General features: G+C 52.5%; 1 protein-coding gene across 5 annotated transcripts in view; it reads left to right on the top strand.

Annotated features, from left to right (window-relative positions):
- Positions 1–14649, top strand: part of PDE4B (phosphodiesterase 4B) — a 169321-nt gene that overhangs the window by 95907 nt on the left and 58765 nt on the right. For all 5 annotated transcript variants that reach the window (XM_039555790.1, XM_039555792.1, XM_039555791.1 and 2 more), the window contains one exon: positions 13678–13872. In XM_039555790.1, the coding sequence (XP_039411724.1) occupies positions 13678–13872 (195 nt within the window). The remainder of the gene's footprint in view (positions 1–13677; positions 13873–14649) is intronic.

The raw sequence follows: 14649 nt of genomic DNA, 5'->3' as shown, positions 1-14649 counted from the left end.
CAGGCAGGAATTTCTTTAACTCATCCGTGTGTCAGCTAAAAGGAGATTTCCCACACACGTCAGCCCTTCCCAGCTCCGGCAAAAGCCCCGGGGGCGTTGGAGCCCGGTGACATCACAAGGATCGGGAATGAATTCACTGCGAGGGTGACGCCAGGGAAAATTCCGGGCTTGGGCGGCTGAGCTGAGCCTTGCAAAGCGGGGCAGGGAAAGGCTGAGCGCACAGAGAGGCTCCGTGTGTGTCTCAGTTTGATCTGAGCCTGGTTTTGGGGCTGAGAGCGCCTTGATGTCCCAAACAAACATTTCCTGGTGGCCTTGAACGAGGAGCAGGCAGGATTCTGTGGCTCTGTGGTCCCACATCGATCCTGGTGCTGGATGAATTGTCCAGTCCCCTGTGACCACCTCGGCAGGGCCCTGGAGCTCCCGGGGCTGTGGGACACTGGAGCTGGGGAGAGCAGCTGGATCCCAGCTGTTGGCACTTAGGGACACTCATGAGGACAGGGATTTACTGGGCCAGAGTGGCACTGAAGGAGAGGCTCTGTCTCTATCTCTCCATTTAAGTGCATAAAAGGACTTCTGGAAAATCCAGAGAATAAATATTGGCTGGAGGAATAGAGGTCTGAGAGTGAAGGCTTGAAGTGGGGCTGGATTGAATGTCCCAGTTTCCCTCAGATCACAAAAGGCTGCCGACATTTTTCATCCATAAAGACAGGAAATTGTTTGGAGTGGAGGCTGGAAGAACAAGCTGACCCCCTTTTGCTTTGCTGCGTTCAAATTGTGCTGTGTAAGAACCATTCCATTAAACTCTGCCCTCATTGCTGTTCCCCCAGACCAGTTTAACTCCAGGAAAGAAAGTCCAGCTGATGACAGATGGAACATTATGGATTTTCTTCAGATTAAAAGTGGGAAAAAAATGGATTCTGGCAGGAAAAAAAACTGTTTTCCTGAGGAAACACAGAAAATTGCCAAAGCTCTGAGTGTCACCTTCCGTGAGGCCTGATGTGTCACACAGCAGCTGTGGAGGGAGGAACTGTGTGAGGCTGACAAAGGTCAGCTCGTTCTTCATGCAGGCTGGGAGGGGCTGGGGCTGCATAAAAGGGGGAGCATCCATGGAATCATGGAATCATCCAGTGCCACCCCTGCCATGGGCAGGGACACCTCCCACTGTCCCAGGCTGCTCCCAGCCCCAATGTCCAGCCTGGCCTTGGGCACTGCCAGGGATCCAGGGGCAGCCCCAGCTGCTCTGGGCACCCTGTGCCAGGGCCTGCCCACCCTCCCAGGGAACAATTCCTTCCCAATCTCCCATCCAGCCCTGCCCTCTGGCACTGGGAAGCCATTCCCTGTGTCCTGTCCCTCCAGGCCTTGTCCCCAGTCCCTCTGCAGCTCTCCTGGAGCCCCTTCAGGCCCTGCCAGGGGCTCGGAGCTCTCCCTGGAGCCTTCTCCTCTCCAGGTGAGCACCCCCAGCTCTGCCAGCCTGGCTCCAGAGCAGAGGGGCTCCAGCCCTGGAGCATCTCCTTGTATCTTTATGGAATAAGAGATGGAGTTTTAAGCATTGACCAGCCCCTCATGTCACCCTTCAATAAACTCTGGAGTTCCATCCTCTGTCCCAAAGAGGTGGAATTTCTCAGGGTAGTGCTGCAAGGCTCCGGGCTCCCAGCTGGGGACGGTGGCAGCCAGCACTGCCAGCCCAAATCCCGTCTCTCTCTGCTTCTCTGAGTTTGTGCATTTGCCACTCACCTATTCTTATGCAATTGAATATCTTTTCCGTGCCTTCATTTTCCCTGCTGTTATTAGGGAAGCAAAGGAAAAGCTCTCCTGGGCATGAATGAGGAGCTGTGTAATGGGTTGCAATGGCTCCATCCAAACCATTGTGCTCTGTCTTGTGAATATCTATTTAATCAGTGCTTTTAAAAGAGCTGATTTGTGCTAAGTGATTTTTCTTTCTTAGACTGCAGCAAGAATCTCATCCTCTTGTGAAGATGCAGCACAGGCAGCCCAGCTATTCTGGGCTTCAATGGCTCCATTGAGCCGGGAAGAGGTTCAAGTAGCAGGCATCCTATTCAGATGATTGTGGAGCTGCTGTGAGGAGGGAGCACTGCAGGATGCTCTGCTGGGATGGAGTACCAGGGTTTATTAACTCATCCATCCCACTCAAGTCAATCAGCAGCTCGGTTATGTTTTCTACTCCACACATCTGCTGTGCTTTGGGAGTTAGGCCAGCGCTGGATGTCTTGGAGACATCCAGGTTTCAGCCCTCGCTCCTGCAGGGAACTTTGCTCCATCAGCCCTCACCCAGTCAGAGCAGTGGATTCTTGAGGTGGCACTGCTGCCTCTCTGCCACCTCAGGAGAGTCACGGGGGGACAAGACTGTAACCAGTGTGTCCATGGTTACATTCTCTGGCTGTCTCAGTGGCTTTTTGCTTCCCCCTCATGAGAAGGGATTGGGGTTCATTGTGCCTTTGCTCCCTGCAGGTACGAATTTAGCCAGAATTAGGGGTTTGTGAGTTAATGGCACACAGAGAAGCACTGATGGGTTTAGATTCAATCCCAGGGAACATTCCTTACAAAGCACAGTAAGAAGCCGTCATGAGCGTGTTGTGAGCAGCAATAAACCTTTCACCGACGCAGGGCGAGCCCAGCACAGCTCCCCAGGCTGGCACACGCTGTTCCCCCCTCACTGCTGTCACTGAGCCCTGCACAGCCTCCCTGCCCAACTACGGCAGCGCCTTGGCAGAAGGCAAAACCCCAACAGTTCTGGGCTGAGTGCTCAGCACAGAAGCCTTTGACACGAGGGTTTTGTTGCCTCTCCTGCCACCCAGCTTATCTTGTTTGCTCCTCACATGATCGCCAGCAGGCCCTGGCTATCTGCGTGGCATTTGCTGTCCCCTGCTCAGATGTTCTGCTGGGTGACACTGGGGTATTAATAGAGAGTGTCACGTTGGGTTCTGGCTGAGGGATATCAGGAGAATCCTGTTGTTTGCCTCCCACCCTGGCTCTGGATGTTGATGGGTCCCAGATGCTGCTGGGACTGGCACTGATCAGCCTCTTGGCCAGCAGCCAGCCCCAGGGATAACCACACAGTGCCACAAAGGGTTCCTGACCCGAGAACCCAGAGCTGGCCCCAGAAGGAAAAGGAGATGGATTTCTGCTGGAGGCAGGGTCACCCAGAGCTGCAACACAGGGACACATCCAGGTGGGTTTGGAATATCTCCAGAGAGAAACTCCATGACCCCCCTGGGCAGCTGTTCCGGTGCTCTGCCACCCTCAGTGTACAGAAGCTCTTCCCTATGTTCAGGTAGAACTTGTGGTTTAGTTTAGGGCCATTACTCCAGTCCTGTGGCTGGGCTCCTCTGGAAGATCTGGCACCATCTGTTCCAGCAGCTCCTTACCAGTTTCAGGTGTTTTTATCAGCTCCTTACCAGTTGCAGGTGTTTCCAGCAACTCCTCACTAATTTAATGTGTTTTTTCTCCTCTGTTCCATCAGTGAACTCAAACATCTCCTCCTCCCCTTGGGAGTGACCCCTCAGTGCCTCCTCTCCAGATTTCACCACACCCAATGTTTCCACACAGTGAGTCAATATTTTTAAGTGGATCCATTTTGGCCATTGATTACCTCTGCCCACTTATTCTTCATTAGCTCAAGTCAAACCCTTTATCAATACCCTTTATCAATACCCTAAAACACCCAGGATGGCTCAATTCTTATTAGCTCAGGAAGGAAGCTTTAACTACAATCAGAGACAATGATTTTGTGCCAGGCCCACATATTTGTGCTTATTCACACTGCAAACTTCACCTTCTGTGTAATTAAGCAGTAATTAATCGTAGCAAGTGCTCTGCTCATATTTATTCCAAATTTCCAATGGCTGTTGCTGCTTTGTTGCCTTGTTTGAAGCTCCTGGACTTGATGACTCGTTTCAGATATTAGGTTTGGGGTGATTTCGCTCAGTGCCCCCACATCTCTTACTTCTTTTGAAAAGCTTTATGGTTTGGAGGAAGTGACTCCAAAACAGTGATTCCAGCAAGTGATTTTCAACATGAAACAGAGCTTCTAAAGGATCATTAATTAAGGAAGATCAAAATGAGCCCTGGAGCAGGTCTGGAGAAGTTTTGCAGGTCTAGGGAACATTAGCAGTGTTATTAAATGCTATTTTGGGTGCCAGCAGTTCTCTATCTGCTTTCACATCAGCGAAATCAACCCTTCCCAAGAGCGTTTTTAGGAGCTGGTGGAGGTGGGGTGTGAGGAGGCTGCAGGAGCCTTTCCATGATCACCTGAGGTAGGGCTTGAGCAAGGAATGATTCGACAGGGAGAAGATGGGGACTGCTGCCAGCACAGATGTGTTCTGGAGGAGTCACAGGGTGGTTGGGAAACTGGGAGGAGAGGAAGGGGCAAACTGGGTGTGTGCACTCCAGGAGTGGAGCGGAGATTCCTACGCCAGGGAGAGTGGGAGAGCTGCGGTGAGGATGGTGATCCAGGCGCCCAGCAGGGTTTGCAGGATTTGCTTTGGATGGAGGAGCTGGAAGGCTGCTGGAAAGGTTCAGGGGGAATGAAAGCAGATAAGGGATGTGTGTGCAGGGTGATGGTGTTCCCTTCTTCCTGAAGTGCTCTGTAGCTGTCAGGCCTGCAAAGATCGATATCCTGAGCACACCTGGAAAATCCATGGCCTTGTGTTTACTGCCTGACCCCACCATTTGGCACAAACCACATGAAATGTGCTGTAGGAGTTTTGCCCTGCTTGAATTTTTGGGCTCACAATCATTCCTTTAGAAGGTTTTGTTCCTGCTGCTCACCACCTCTGTCTTCTCTCCACGCTGAGGAAGCTTTTCCTTTTGCTAAATCCAGTTTGCTGTCCTTAGTGATTAAAGCTCATCGCAGACCGCATGATTTAATAGCAGAAAATCGAAATCTGGGCTTTAACTTGACCCTCTTTCCCTCCCTTTTGTTTTGCAGCTGCCCGAGGAGGAGGTGGGGAGGCAGTGTGGGCAGGCAGAGCCTGTCCCTGCCGCCTCCTGCTGAGGAGTCCCTTCCGCCTCACTGGCGGTAGGAAAAATGCAAATTTATGGAAATACTGTCGGGCCTGGCAGGCTTTGTGTTCCCTGGCTCTGCCTGCGCCTGAGCTGGGCTGGGCATTTCACAGGATCTTGGAAACATGGAATGGTTTATGTTGGAAGGGATCTTAAAGCTCATCTTGTTCCTGCCATGGGCAGGGACACCTTCCACTGTCCCAGGCTGCTCCAAGCCCTGTCCAGCCTGGCCTGGGACACTTCCAGGGATCCAGGGGCAGCCACAGCTGCTCTGGGAATTCTATTCTAGGGCCTGCCCACCCTCCCAGGGAACAATTCCTTCCCAAGATCCCACCCATCCCTGCCCTCTGGCCGTAGGAAGCCATTCCCTGTGTCCTGTCCCTCCAGGCCTTGTCCCCAGTCCCTCTGCAGCTCTCCTGGAGCCCCTTCAGGCCCTGCCAGGGGCTCTGAGCTCTCCCTGGAGCAATGTTCCATGAATTACGCTATTAATCCCACCAGGAATATCATCAAGTTGGTGTTTACCCCATCACTCCCACGGGAAAGCTGTTCACTGCTCTGGCTGCTCTCGAGGCACAGATTTCCCTCCGATTTCCAACCTCAGTTTATTCCTGTCCATTTTATCCCCCCTTGTTTTCACAGCAGCATTGTCCTTTAGCACGAAGATCCTGTTTGCTTTGGTGGCCTGTGCCGCTGGCACTTGTGACCCGCCTCCATGGGGGAACAGCAGGTGCCATTCCCAGCATCCCTGTGATCCATGTGCCAAACCCCTCGGACAGAGCAAGCACTTCATGCTAAAGGGCCAGGATTTTCCATCCTTAATATTGTCCCCTCAAACAGCACCAGGTGGCAGCTGCTCATGATTTAGATGAGGCAACTTGTGCATTGAGCTTCTGCTGGCCCTGAAATGATCAATGAGAGCTATAAAAAAGATTGTCCTTGGAATCACATCTGTGGGCTCTGACATTTGCTATCGCAGTGTCCTTTCCCATGGATAGAAAAGATGGAGAGTGCAGGCATTTGAGAGATGAGAAGCAAGGAAAATTTTGCTGAAATGTACCCAACTGGATTAATTCTTGTTAAAGGCTGAGTCTCCAAAGGATTTAATGATCTGAATACCATCTTAGGACATTTCACTGTCTTTTTACTGACAGGCTCCACAGATCCCAATTATGGAGATAAATCCAAAAACCAGGTCAAATAATTATTCCATGAATCAAGTGGAAAGGCTGGATGCATTTCCGAGCACAGCAGCTTTCCACGCGCTCACTGCTGGACTTTTGGGTACTGTGGAAGGGCTGGGGGGAGTTTAAAACATTAGTGCAGAAAATGTGTAAATCTTCCACCTCAAAGGCTGCCTGTGCAGCTCAGGTAAAATGGAAGCTCTGTGGCGTCTGTAAGTTGTCAGCACGGTTGTCACTTTGTTCCTGTCTCCAGCGTGGCTGACAGCAGATGAGAGGAGCTCTGTGAAGTGGGGCCGGACGGAGCAAAGCAGCTCTGAGCTTCCCCCCTGCTTGAAAAGGCAGAAGTGCCTCTGGACTCATGCCAGGAGATTCTCTGTTTAAGGGCAGGATGGAATAAAGCCTGGCTCTGGCCAGCAGCCTCCTGACGCTCTGGCTCCGTGCGGATCCGGGAATGCTTTCCTGAGTGCTGGAAGCAGAGGTCATTTGTGGATGGGACCCTTGAGACCCCTGCTGAAGGCTTGGCTTTGCCATCAGTACTCTGGGAGGGGAGTTAAGTGCAGATTGCACTTAAGAGGGGTAGGAGATACTTGAAGATGCATCAATAAAAGATGGGATATAGGACTGGGATTCCCCTTCTGCTGCCGGTAATATCCCGGTGGGGAAAAGGCAGGGCTGGACCCCGTGTTCCCACTTGCTGGGTGGAATTATCCCCCCAAGCTGGTTCTGGGCAGGGAGCAGGGCTTGTCCAGAGGCAGAAGGGCTGGAAGGTGTCCTGGAGCCCCACCAGAAGGCACCAGTGTCTCTGTCACACGAGCCAGGCCACCACGGGCAGCCTCCTCCACGGGAGGCAACATCTGTGTGCTGCGGATCAGGAGAGGCAGTCTGAGAAATGCTACAGGGCTTAGCTGGGGCTGGGGGAGCTGGAAAAGCTGAAGTGACACTGAACAGAGCAGAGCAGCCAGGCCAGGCTGGGATAAACACTGCCCTGGAGCTGGCATGGAAACATCTGTGCCATGGGACAGCGGCGTTTCACAGAGCAGGTGCTGCCAAAATCCAGCGTGTGGAGCACCGTGCTGTCCCTGTGCCACCTGTCCCACTGGCCACAAGCCATTCCAGACTTTCCAGCAGGGAAAAGTGGCAGTTTCCCCCTGGGGAGGCTCAGCTGGGTTCTTCCGTGCAGCAAAAGCACGGCTCATGTGCTGGAGATTTGGTCCTGGTGAGCTGTGGGTGGGTGGAGAGTGCTGGGCAGGAACACCTGGAAGGTGAGGAGAGCTGTGAGTGCTGCACCCGGAGGGGCAGCAGAGAATCCTGGGATGCTCTGGATTGGGAGGGACCTTAAAGCTCATCTCATCCCACTCCTGCCATGGGCAGGGACACCTCCCACTGTCCCAGGCTGCTCCAAGCCCTGTCCAACCTGGCCTTGGACACTGCCAGGGATCCAGGGGCAGCCCCAGCTGCTCTGGGCACCCTGTGCCAGTTGTAACTACCTTAGCTGGGCAGGAAGGGAAGCAACTGCTCCATCAGTTGTTAGCTGGAATATTTTCAGGAGGAAAAAGCCCTTAGGAAATGGCATTGCTGCCCATGTTGGGAATGATCACTCTCACATCCATATGTCTTTCCAAGCTCTGGAAGTAAAAACAGAGGTGGGGTGTCTGGTGTCTGCTGTGTTTGACTGTGCCTTGCATTTTCCAGAGATTAATGGCAGTGAACCAATGGAAGAGGATAAAATAGCCCAGGGTGTACATTTGGAAAAATAACAACTGGATTTTTGCACTCAGGATTCCTTCTCTGGGGGACTTAAACAACCCCATGATGTTCACTTGTTACAGGATAGTGTCAAGCTGCTTATCTGTGGTAAACATGAAAAGGATTACATTTTTTGGAACCTTTCGTGCTAAGAGAGAATCCAAACTCATTTTCACCTCCCGCTGTACTTTTCCAACCATCTCCTGGTGGCTGCTCCAACCAGGCACAGTGCTGGATGCAATCCCTGACATCTGCTGTGTAAACCAGGAGCCTCCCCAGGGTGCTGCTGATGAGTTCTGAGAGCTGCGAGGGCTCTGGGGACTCACTTTTATCTTGGGGCTCTGCTGAAGGTGGATTTGGGTTGTACAGGGAGCAGCAGCAGCTCTCAGGTCTGTTTTGGGCTCTGGGTGGGAGCAGGGCAGGGGCTCTGGTTGTTCTGCCTCTGTTGTACCCATTGAGAACAGCAACAGAGTGAATTAATGTCACAGAATGGTTTGGGTTGGCAGGCATCTTAAAGATCATCCAGTGCCACCCCCTGCCAAGAGCAGGGACACCTCCCACCAGCCCAGTTTGCTCCAAGCCCTGTCCGACCTGGCCTTGAACTTCTTTATTCAGAGATTACAAAGTCAAGTAAACACATATTTTTGCTTCTGGATACATGCAGAGGCTTAATGATGTGTTTAGCAGCAGCTGACAGTTTCTGTTGCAAACACTTCAGTCAGTGCTGCCGGGTTCCTGTGCCAGGCAGCTGTGACAGCACAGGGAGGGGCTGCAGGGGCTGCTGGCACTGGGTGGGGACACCGAGCTCCAGAGATTGCAGGATCCTGGAGCCACAGAGCAGTTTGGGATGGATGGGACCTTGAAAATCATCCCGTTCCACCCCTGCCATGGGCAGGGACACCTCCCACTGTCCCAGGCTGCTCCAAGTCCCAATGTCCAGCCTGGCCTTGGGCACTGCCAGGGATCCAGGGGCAGCCCCAGCTGCTCTGGGCACCCTGTGCCAGGGCCTGTCCGCCCTCCCAGGGAACAATTCCTTCCCAATCTCCCATCCAGCCCTGCCCTCTGGCACTGGGAAGCCATTCCCTGTGTCCTGTCCCTCCATGCCTTGTCCCCAGTCCCTCTGCAGCTCTCCTGGAGCCCCTTCAGGCCCTGCCAGGGGCTCTGAGCTGTCCCTGGAGCCTTCTCCTCTCCAGGTGAGCACCCCCAGCTCTCCCAGCCTGGCTCCAGAGCAGAGGGGCTCCAGCCCTGCAGCAGCTCCGGAGCCTCCTCCAGACTTGCTCCAGCAGCTCCACGTCCTCCTGGTGTTGGACCCTAGGGCTGGGGCAGCTCTGCAGGTGGGGAATTGCCTGGATAAAAAAGTTAGGAGCCACATGAGGGACAAATCCAGCAGAGGGATTTGAACTCTTAAGAGGTTTCTAAGAACAAAGAGGTTTTCCCTAAGTGGGAGAAGGTCGGGAGGGGAAGGAGGTCAATAATGCCTGTGGAGCTGTGAGCTGTGACCCCAGGGAGCCCATGCCAGGGCTGTGCTCAGCTCTGTGTGTCCCACCCTGGGCCATTAAGTGCTGATGGTTTCAAGCTCAGCCCTTTCCACATGGAAGATTATTCAGGAAAAGCAGCAAGCTGTTCTGATAATGGGGAACAGGTGCACACCATTAGAGGGCGGCCAGGCAGTGGAAGGAACAGCATTTTTCCTTGCTTACGGTTTTAAGAATCCTGAGGGATGTCTTGGTAAGATTCACGAATCTCAAAAAGGATCTTTATAATTAACGAAGTCTGCCCAAACCTCTGGAAATATTTTGAAAACGTACTTGATATCATAGAGGTGGTACTGTAGTTTGGAGATGGGGAGTGATGTCCTCAGGAATGACTCTGGGAAGGCAAAGCAGATGGTGAAGCTTCTTGGAGAGTCAGTGCTGTCATGCTCGGGAAAAGTGTAAATTCCCAACATAAACAAAGATCCACGAGCCTGCCTGGTCTGCTGGGCTGAGATGTGTTTGTGTTTCATACTCCAGAGCAAACTGTGGGGCGGCGCAGCTCTCATGGAAACCACTTGACTTGCACTTGACTGTTCAAATGACTCTGAATTGCATCCAAATCATGGCACATTCCTGTTACTCAGTCTTGTTGCTGAGTTTTGCCATGTTCCAAGACTACTGGTGCGCAGTGCTAGTCCAGGGACATCAGCTCCTGATGCTGGTGAGGGGTCTGGAGTGGAACCTTATGAGGAAGAGGTGAGGACACTTGGGTTGTTCATCCTGGAGGAGACTGAGGGAGACTTACCAGGGTCTGCAGCTCCTCCCGAGGGGCAGTGGAGAGGCAGGCACTGATTGATTCTCTCTGTGACCAGGGACACGATCCCAGGGAGCGGCTGGAGCTGTGCCAGGGAGGTTTAGGTTGGATATCAGGGAAAGGTTCTTCCCCCAGAGGGTGCTGGGCACTGCCAGAGCTCCGGGAGCGTTTGGACATTGGGGTGTCTGTGCAGGACCAGCAGTTGGATCCATGATCCCTGCGAGTCGCTTCCAGCTCAGGATATTCTCTGATGCTGTAGCTGTTTTACAGTAACGCTGCAGCATTTGAACAGTTGGGGGTTGCTGTTATGATTCCCTTTGTTTGCAGAGTGACTCACGAAGCCTCGCTGTGTTGTACAATGATTTCTCCTGGCTCGCCGTTGTCTGTTCATTACCGTGTGTCAGCACAGCTTTGCACGGGTCCAAGGCCGGTGCTCGCTCGCAGCTAACTCCTGCCACCTGCTGTCTCCTTCCTCCTTCCTCGCTTCCTTCAGATCCCGCTTTGCTTCGGAATGCTGAGGGATAGAGGAATGGAGCTGCAGCTGCCCCGCGGCTTGGGCTGAGCGCTGCTGTGCAGCCCCTGCTGCTGCTCTGCCTGCCCTGCGCCTCCCCTGCTGCACCATCCCACCGGCATCCCAGACACCTGCATGTGGAGTCCCTGGAGAGAAACGCAGGGAAAGGCCACCTTTCTTCCCAGCTCTGCCGTGCTGAGAGACGGTACTGGCTGGGTTAAGGCCCATCCCATATGGATCGTGGAATCACTTAGTTTGGAAGAGATCTCTGAGATTATCAAATCCATCTATTCCCACCACTGCCCCATGTCCCCAAGTGCCACATTTACACAGCTTTGAAATCCCTCCAGGAATGGAGACTCCACCGCTGCCCTGGGCAGCTGTGCCAGGGCTGCTGTCACCTTTCCTCCTCTGGAGCCACTTTGGCTCTGGCAGGGCTCAATTCCCTGGAATTCCTTGGTGGCCTCCAGACACACGGTCACCCCTGAGAGTGTCCCAGCACTAGGAAACGTTGATCTGATAACCCAGGTTGGAGGCAGGCAGGGAATGGCATCAGCTCCCACGTGTCTTAGAGAGATCTGCTATGGAGACAGGGATTTCGGAAGGATTTATAGGGACCTTAGATACCACATTTCTGGCCCATATGTTTAGATAACACAGTTTATATCACAAATGGGGTGTCTCGCTGTGACTGCTGTCGCTTGAAGATAAACTGCAAAGGAAATTTTGGGGTTTTTGGTGCTTTGTACTCTGCCATCCTTATTTTAAAGTAGGCAAATGCAGCTTCTTTTCCACTTGGACAAAGCCTGTAGGGTGTGCAAACTTTGGAGAGGACCCTCACAGTCTGTGCAGTGTTCTGAACATGATGATGAAGTTTTTCCAGCAGAGCTCAGCAGTTAACTTCCAATAAAAAAAATAAAAAAGAGTGGGAAATGCAGATCTGAGAGGGCAACTTTAGAATCCAATTGCAATTCTTACCAATTCCAGCAAATGTTTGTTTGGGGGATATTTTTGGCATCAGGACACAGTTCCAGGTGGGTGTTGTGCACCAAGAGCAGCTGGTGACAAACACAAGGTTGAGCTCTTGCTCTGTGTATCTCAGGTCACATTTTCCTAATGCTGGATCATCCAAGGGGAATAGTTTCCCATATTCCACTTCTTGTAACTATTAAAAAGCCATGGCAGCAGAGTTATTCCTGGATTTTGAGGATCTTGCTCACAGGCTCTACCTGCGGGAGTGCCTGTTCACATGGAATACTCCTGGCAGAGGTAACTCCAAACTCTGGTATCTGTCACTTTTTGGGGAATTTTCTGTTAACTTCTGGCTGAGCACATGGGTGGCTGAGTGCTGGATCAAGGCCGAGGAAAAAGAGCCTGAGGAACACTGGTGTGGCTGCACATTGAACTTGAGGAAAGGAATAAAAGCACTTTTCAGTTGGATTAACCACGTGATCCGTACGGCAGCGTTCCAGGTGCTGGAACAGGGAGCACGGGAAGCAGGCAGCCAGGAGCTGCAGCAGCCACAGTATTCCCAGCTGGGCATTGGCTGTGCCAGGCGTCTCACTGAGGCAGCCTGGATGTGTCCAGCTCATCCCAGTGCTGTAGAAATGTGGAAAACTTGCAGGATTCAGGCAAGTTCAGGGATTAATACTTTATGTGCTCTTCCTGCCACGGTTAAAGCACTCTGCAGAGGAGGGAGAGCTGGGGTCTTCCCTGCCACTGTGCTCAGGGAATCTTCTGGATTAAAGGGTGGAGGGATGGAGAAAGGCATGGCAGGGACCACAGCCTGGTGTCCTGGTGGAACGGCATCGGGCATGGCAAGAGGCACTGGAGCAAGCACTCAGCTCCTACTGCCAGGAGACAAAGCCTGACTTCCAAAGGCAAGGAAATTCCTCCTGAGCGTGGCCGTACCTCACTTGGCTTCGCTGGGCCACGCTCACACAGATGGTGTTTCTATCAGGCCCAAATGCCCAGGCAAAGGAGGCCGCCTGCTCATTTGCAGTGTTTACGAGGGGTGTCACTTGCTAGAGTGGCCAGGGGGACTTCAGCCACAGGTTGCAGCAGCCAAGTTATGAAACCACAAGGAAGTGGGTGTAAAATGGAAAAGGACAGAAAGTTTAGTGCTTTTTTTTTTTTTTGGTTTTTAAACAGCCCTTCATTTTGCAGCCCAGCTGTTTAAAATTCACTGAACTGATACCTTGAATGGCTAAAACACGATTTGGGCATCCAGCTCCCACAGCTGCCAAGTGCTCGCCCATCTTGCAGGATTTCAAAGGCTTGGCTCCAGGGCTGGGCTGGAGGGTGGTGTCACTTCGTGGTGTCTTTAGTCCCTGTTGTGCTTGTAAGGCTTGGAGTGAGGTTTGGCAAATTGAACCCCAGGGCTTGTGCAAACGGCCTTGAGGGTGGAGTGGGGTGTTTAAAACCATGGAATCCTGGAATGGTTTGGGTTGGGAGGGACCTTAAAGCCCATCCCATTCCAGGGACACTTTCCACTGTCCCAGGCTGCTCCAAGCCCCAATGTCCAGCCTGGCCTTGGGCACTTCCAGGGATCCGGGGGCAGCCCCAGCTGCTCTGGACACCCTGTGCCAGGGCCTCCCCACCCTCCCAGGGAAGAATTTCCCCGTCATGTCTCATCTAACCCTGCCCTCTTCAGCTGCTGTGTGGTCATGCTGAGAGCTGTGCTGAGCCGGGAGAAATTCATGCTGAAGGCAGCGTGAGGAGGCAGTGAGGACAGGAGCCTCCGGGTAAATGTTTACGGTCCCGCAGAGTCCTGCTTGCACGCAAGAGACGTGCCAGCGGGCGGCTCCGGTGACCGCAGGCGGTGACCGCAGGCCGGTGGTGACACGGTGTGAGCCGCGCTGAGGTGACACATGCCCTGATAGCCCTCTTGTGGCAGACGTGTGACACTCATCTGTGTTCCGTTCGCAGCTTCGATGTGGAAAATGGCCCGTCCCCAGGGCGCAGCCCGCTGGACCCGCAGGCCAGCTCCTCGTCGGGACTCGTCCTGCACACGACGTTCCCGGGCCACAGCCAGCGCCGGGAGTCGTTCCTGTACAGATCCGACAGCGACTATGACCTCTCACCAAAGACCATGTCCAGGAACTCCTCCCTCCCCAGTGAACAGTAAGCATCAATTCAGCTCGCATTTTACACTCTCTAAGAGCTTTCTGTGCTGCTCTCATCCTCAGAGCTCTATTAGGAAGAGCTTATGGGTGGTACACACACATTTCGTAGCTGGAATGCACAAAACAGGTGCTGATCCAACATCCTCTCCCATCCTTCAACTATTCCCGTTTTCTCCAGAATTTAGCAAAAGAGCTTTCAAAGCCGTATCCTGGGATAATAGAGAAGTTGTGCTGTACTGTTATTTACAGGATTGCTGTTACTCCATCCTGTTTTGGGGGCTGTTCCCTAGAACTGAGTGGAAAACAAGCCGAGACAGATGGCTGAGCTCGAGAGAATCAGTGCCCACAGAGAGTCCTGGATTCTCAGCTCTTTATTTTGAAAGGCCCAATTTAAAGTTTTAAAGTGGCCATTAAGCGATAAAAAAAGTGCTCATAAAAAGAAGTTGAACTGTTGTGAAAGTTTTGTCACGGAATGGAAATCTGAATATTAGCCAGATCCATGAGAATTTGGCAAGAAAATATCCCTGCTGTGAGTTAAAATGGAGTAAATATTTATTGAAGGAACCACTTCAAATTATGCAAATAGTGTTTGGTGTAAACGGTGGGTTGTAATGATTCCCGGCAGTGTGCAGGGGTGGGGGAATCCCATAATTTCCCCCAAATTCATGGCTCTCTGCAGAAGTGTCCATCCACTGTGGGTGTCAAGGCTCTGTTAGCACTTGGGAGAGAGTCTCCATCAGTGTGGAGACAATTTTAATTAAGTTGTGGACTTAAT

The sequence above is a fragment of the Corvus cornix genome, chromosome 8 (genome assembly GCF_000738735.6).
Source record: "Corvus cornix cornix isolate S_Up_H32 chromosome 8, ASM73873v5, whole genome shotgun sequence".
In the NCBI taxonomy this organism is placed as follows: domain Eukaryota; kingdom Metazoa; phylum Chordata; class Aves; order Passeriformes; family Corvidae; genus Corvus; species Corvus cornix.
This window is presented reverse-complemented; position numbering and strand designations above follow the sequence as displayed.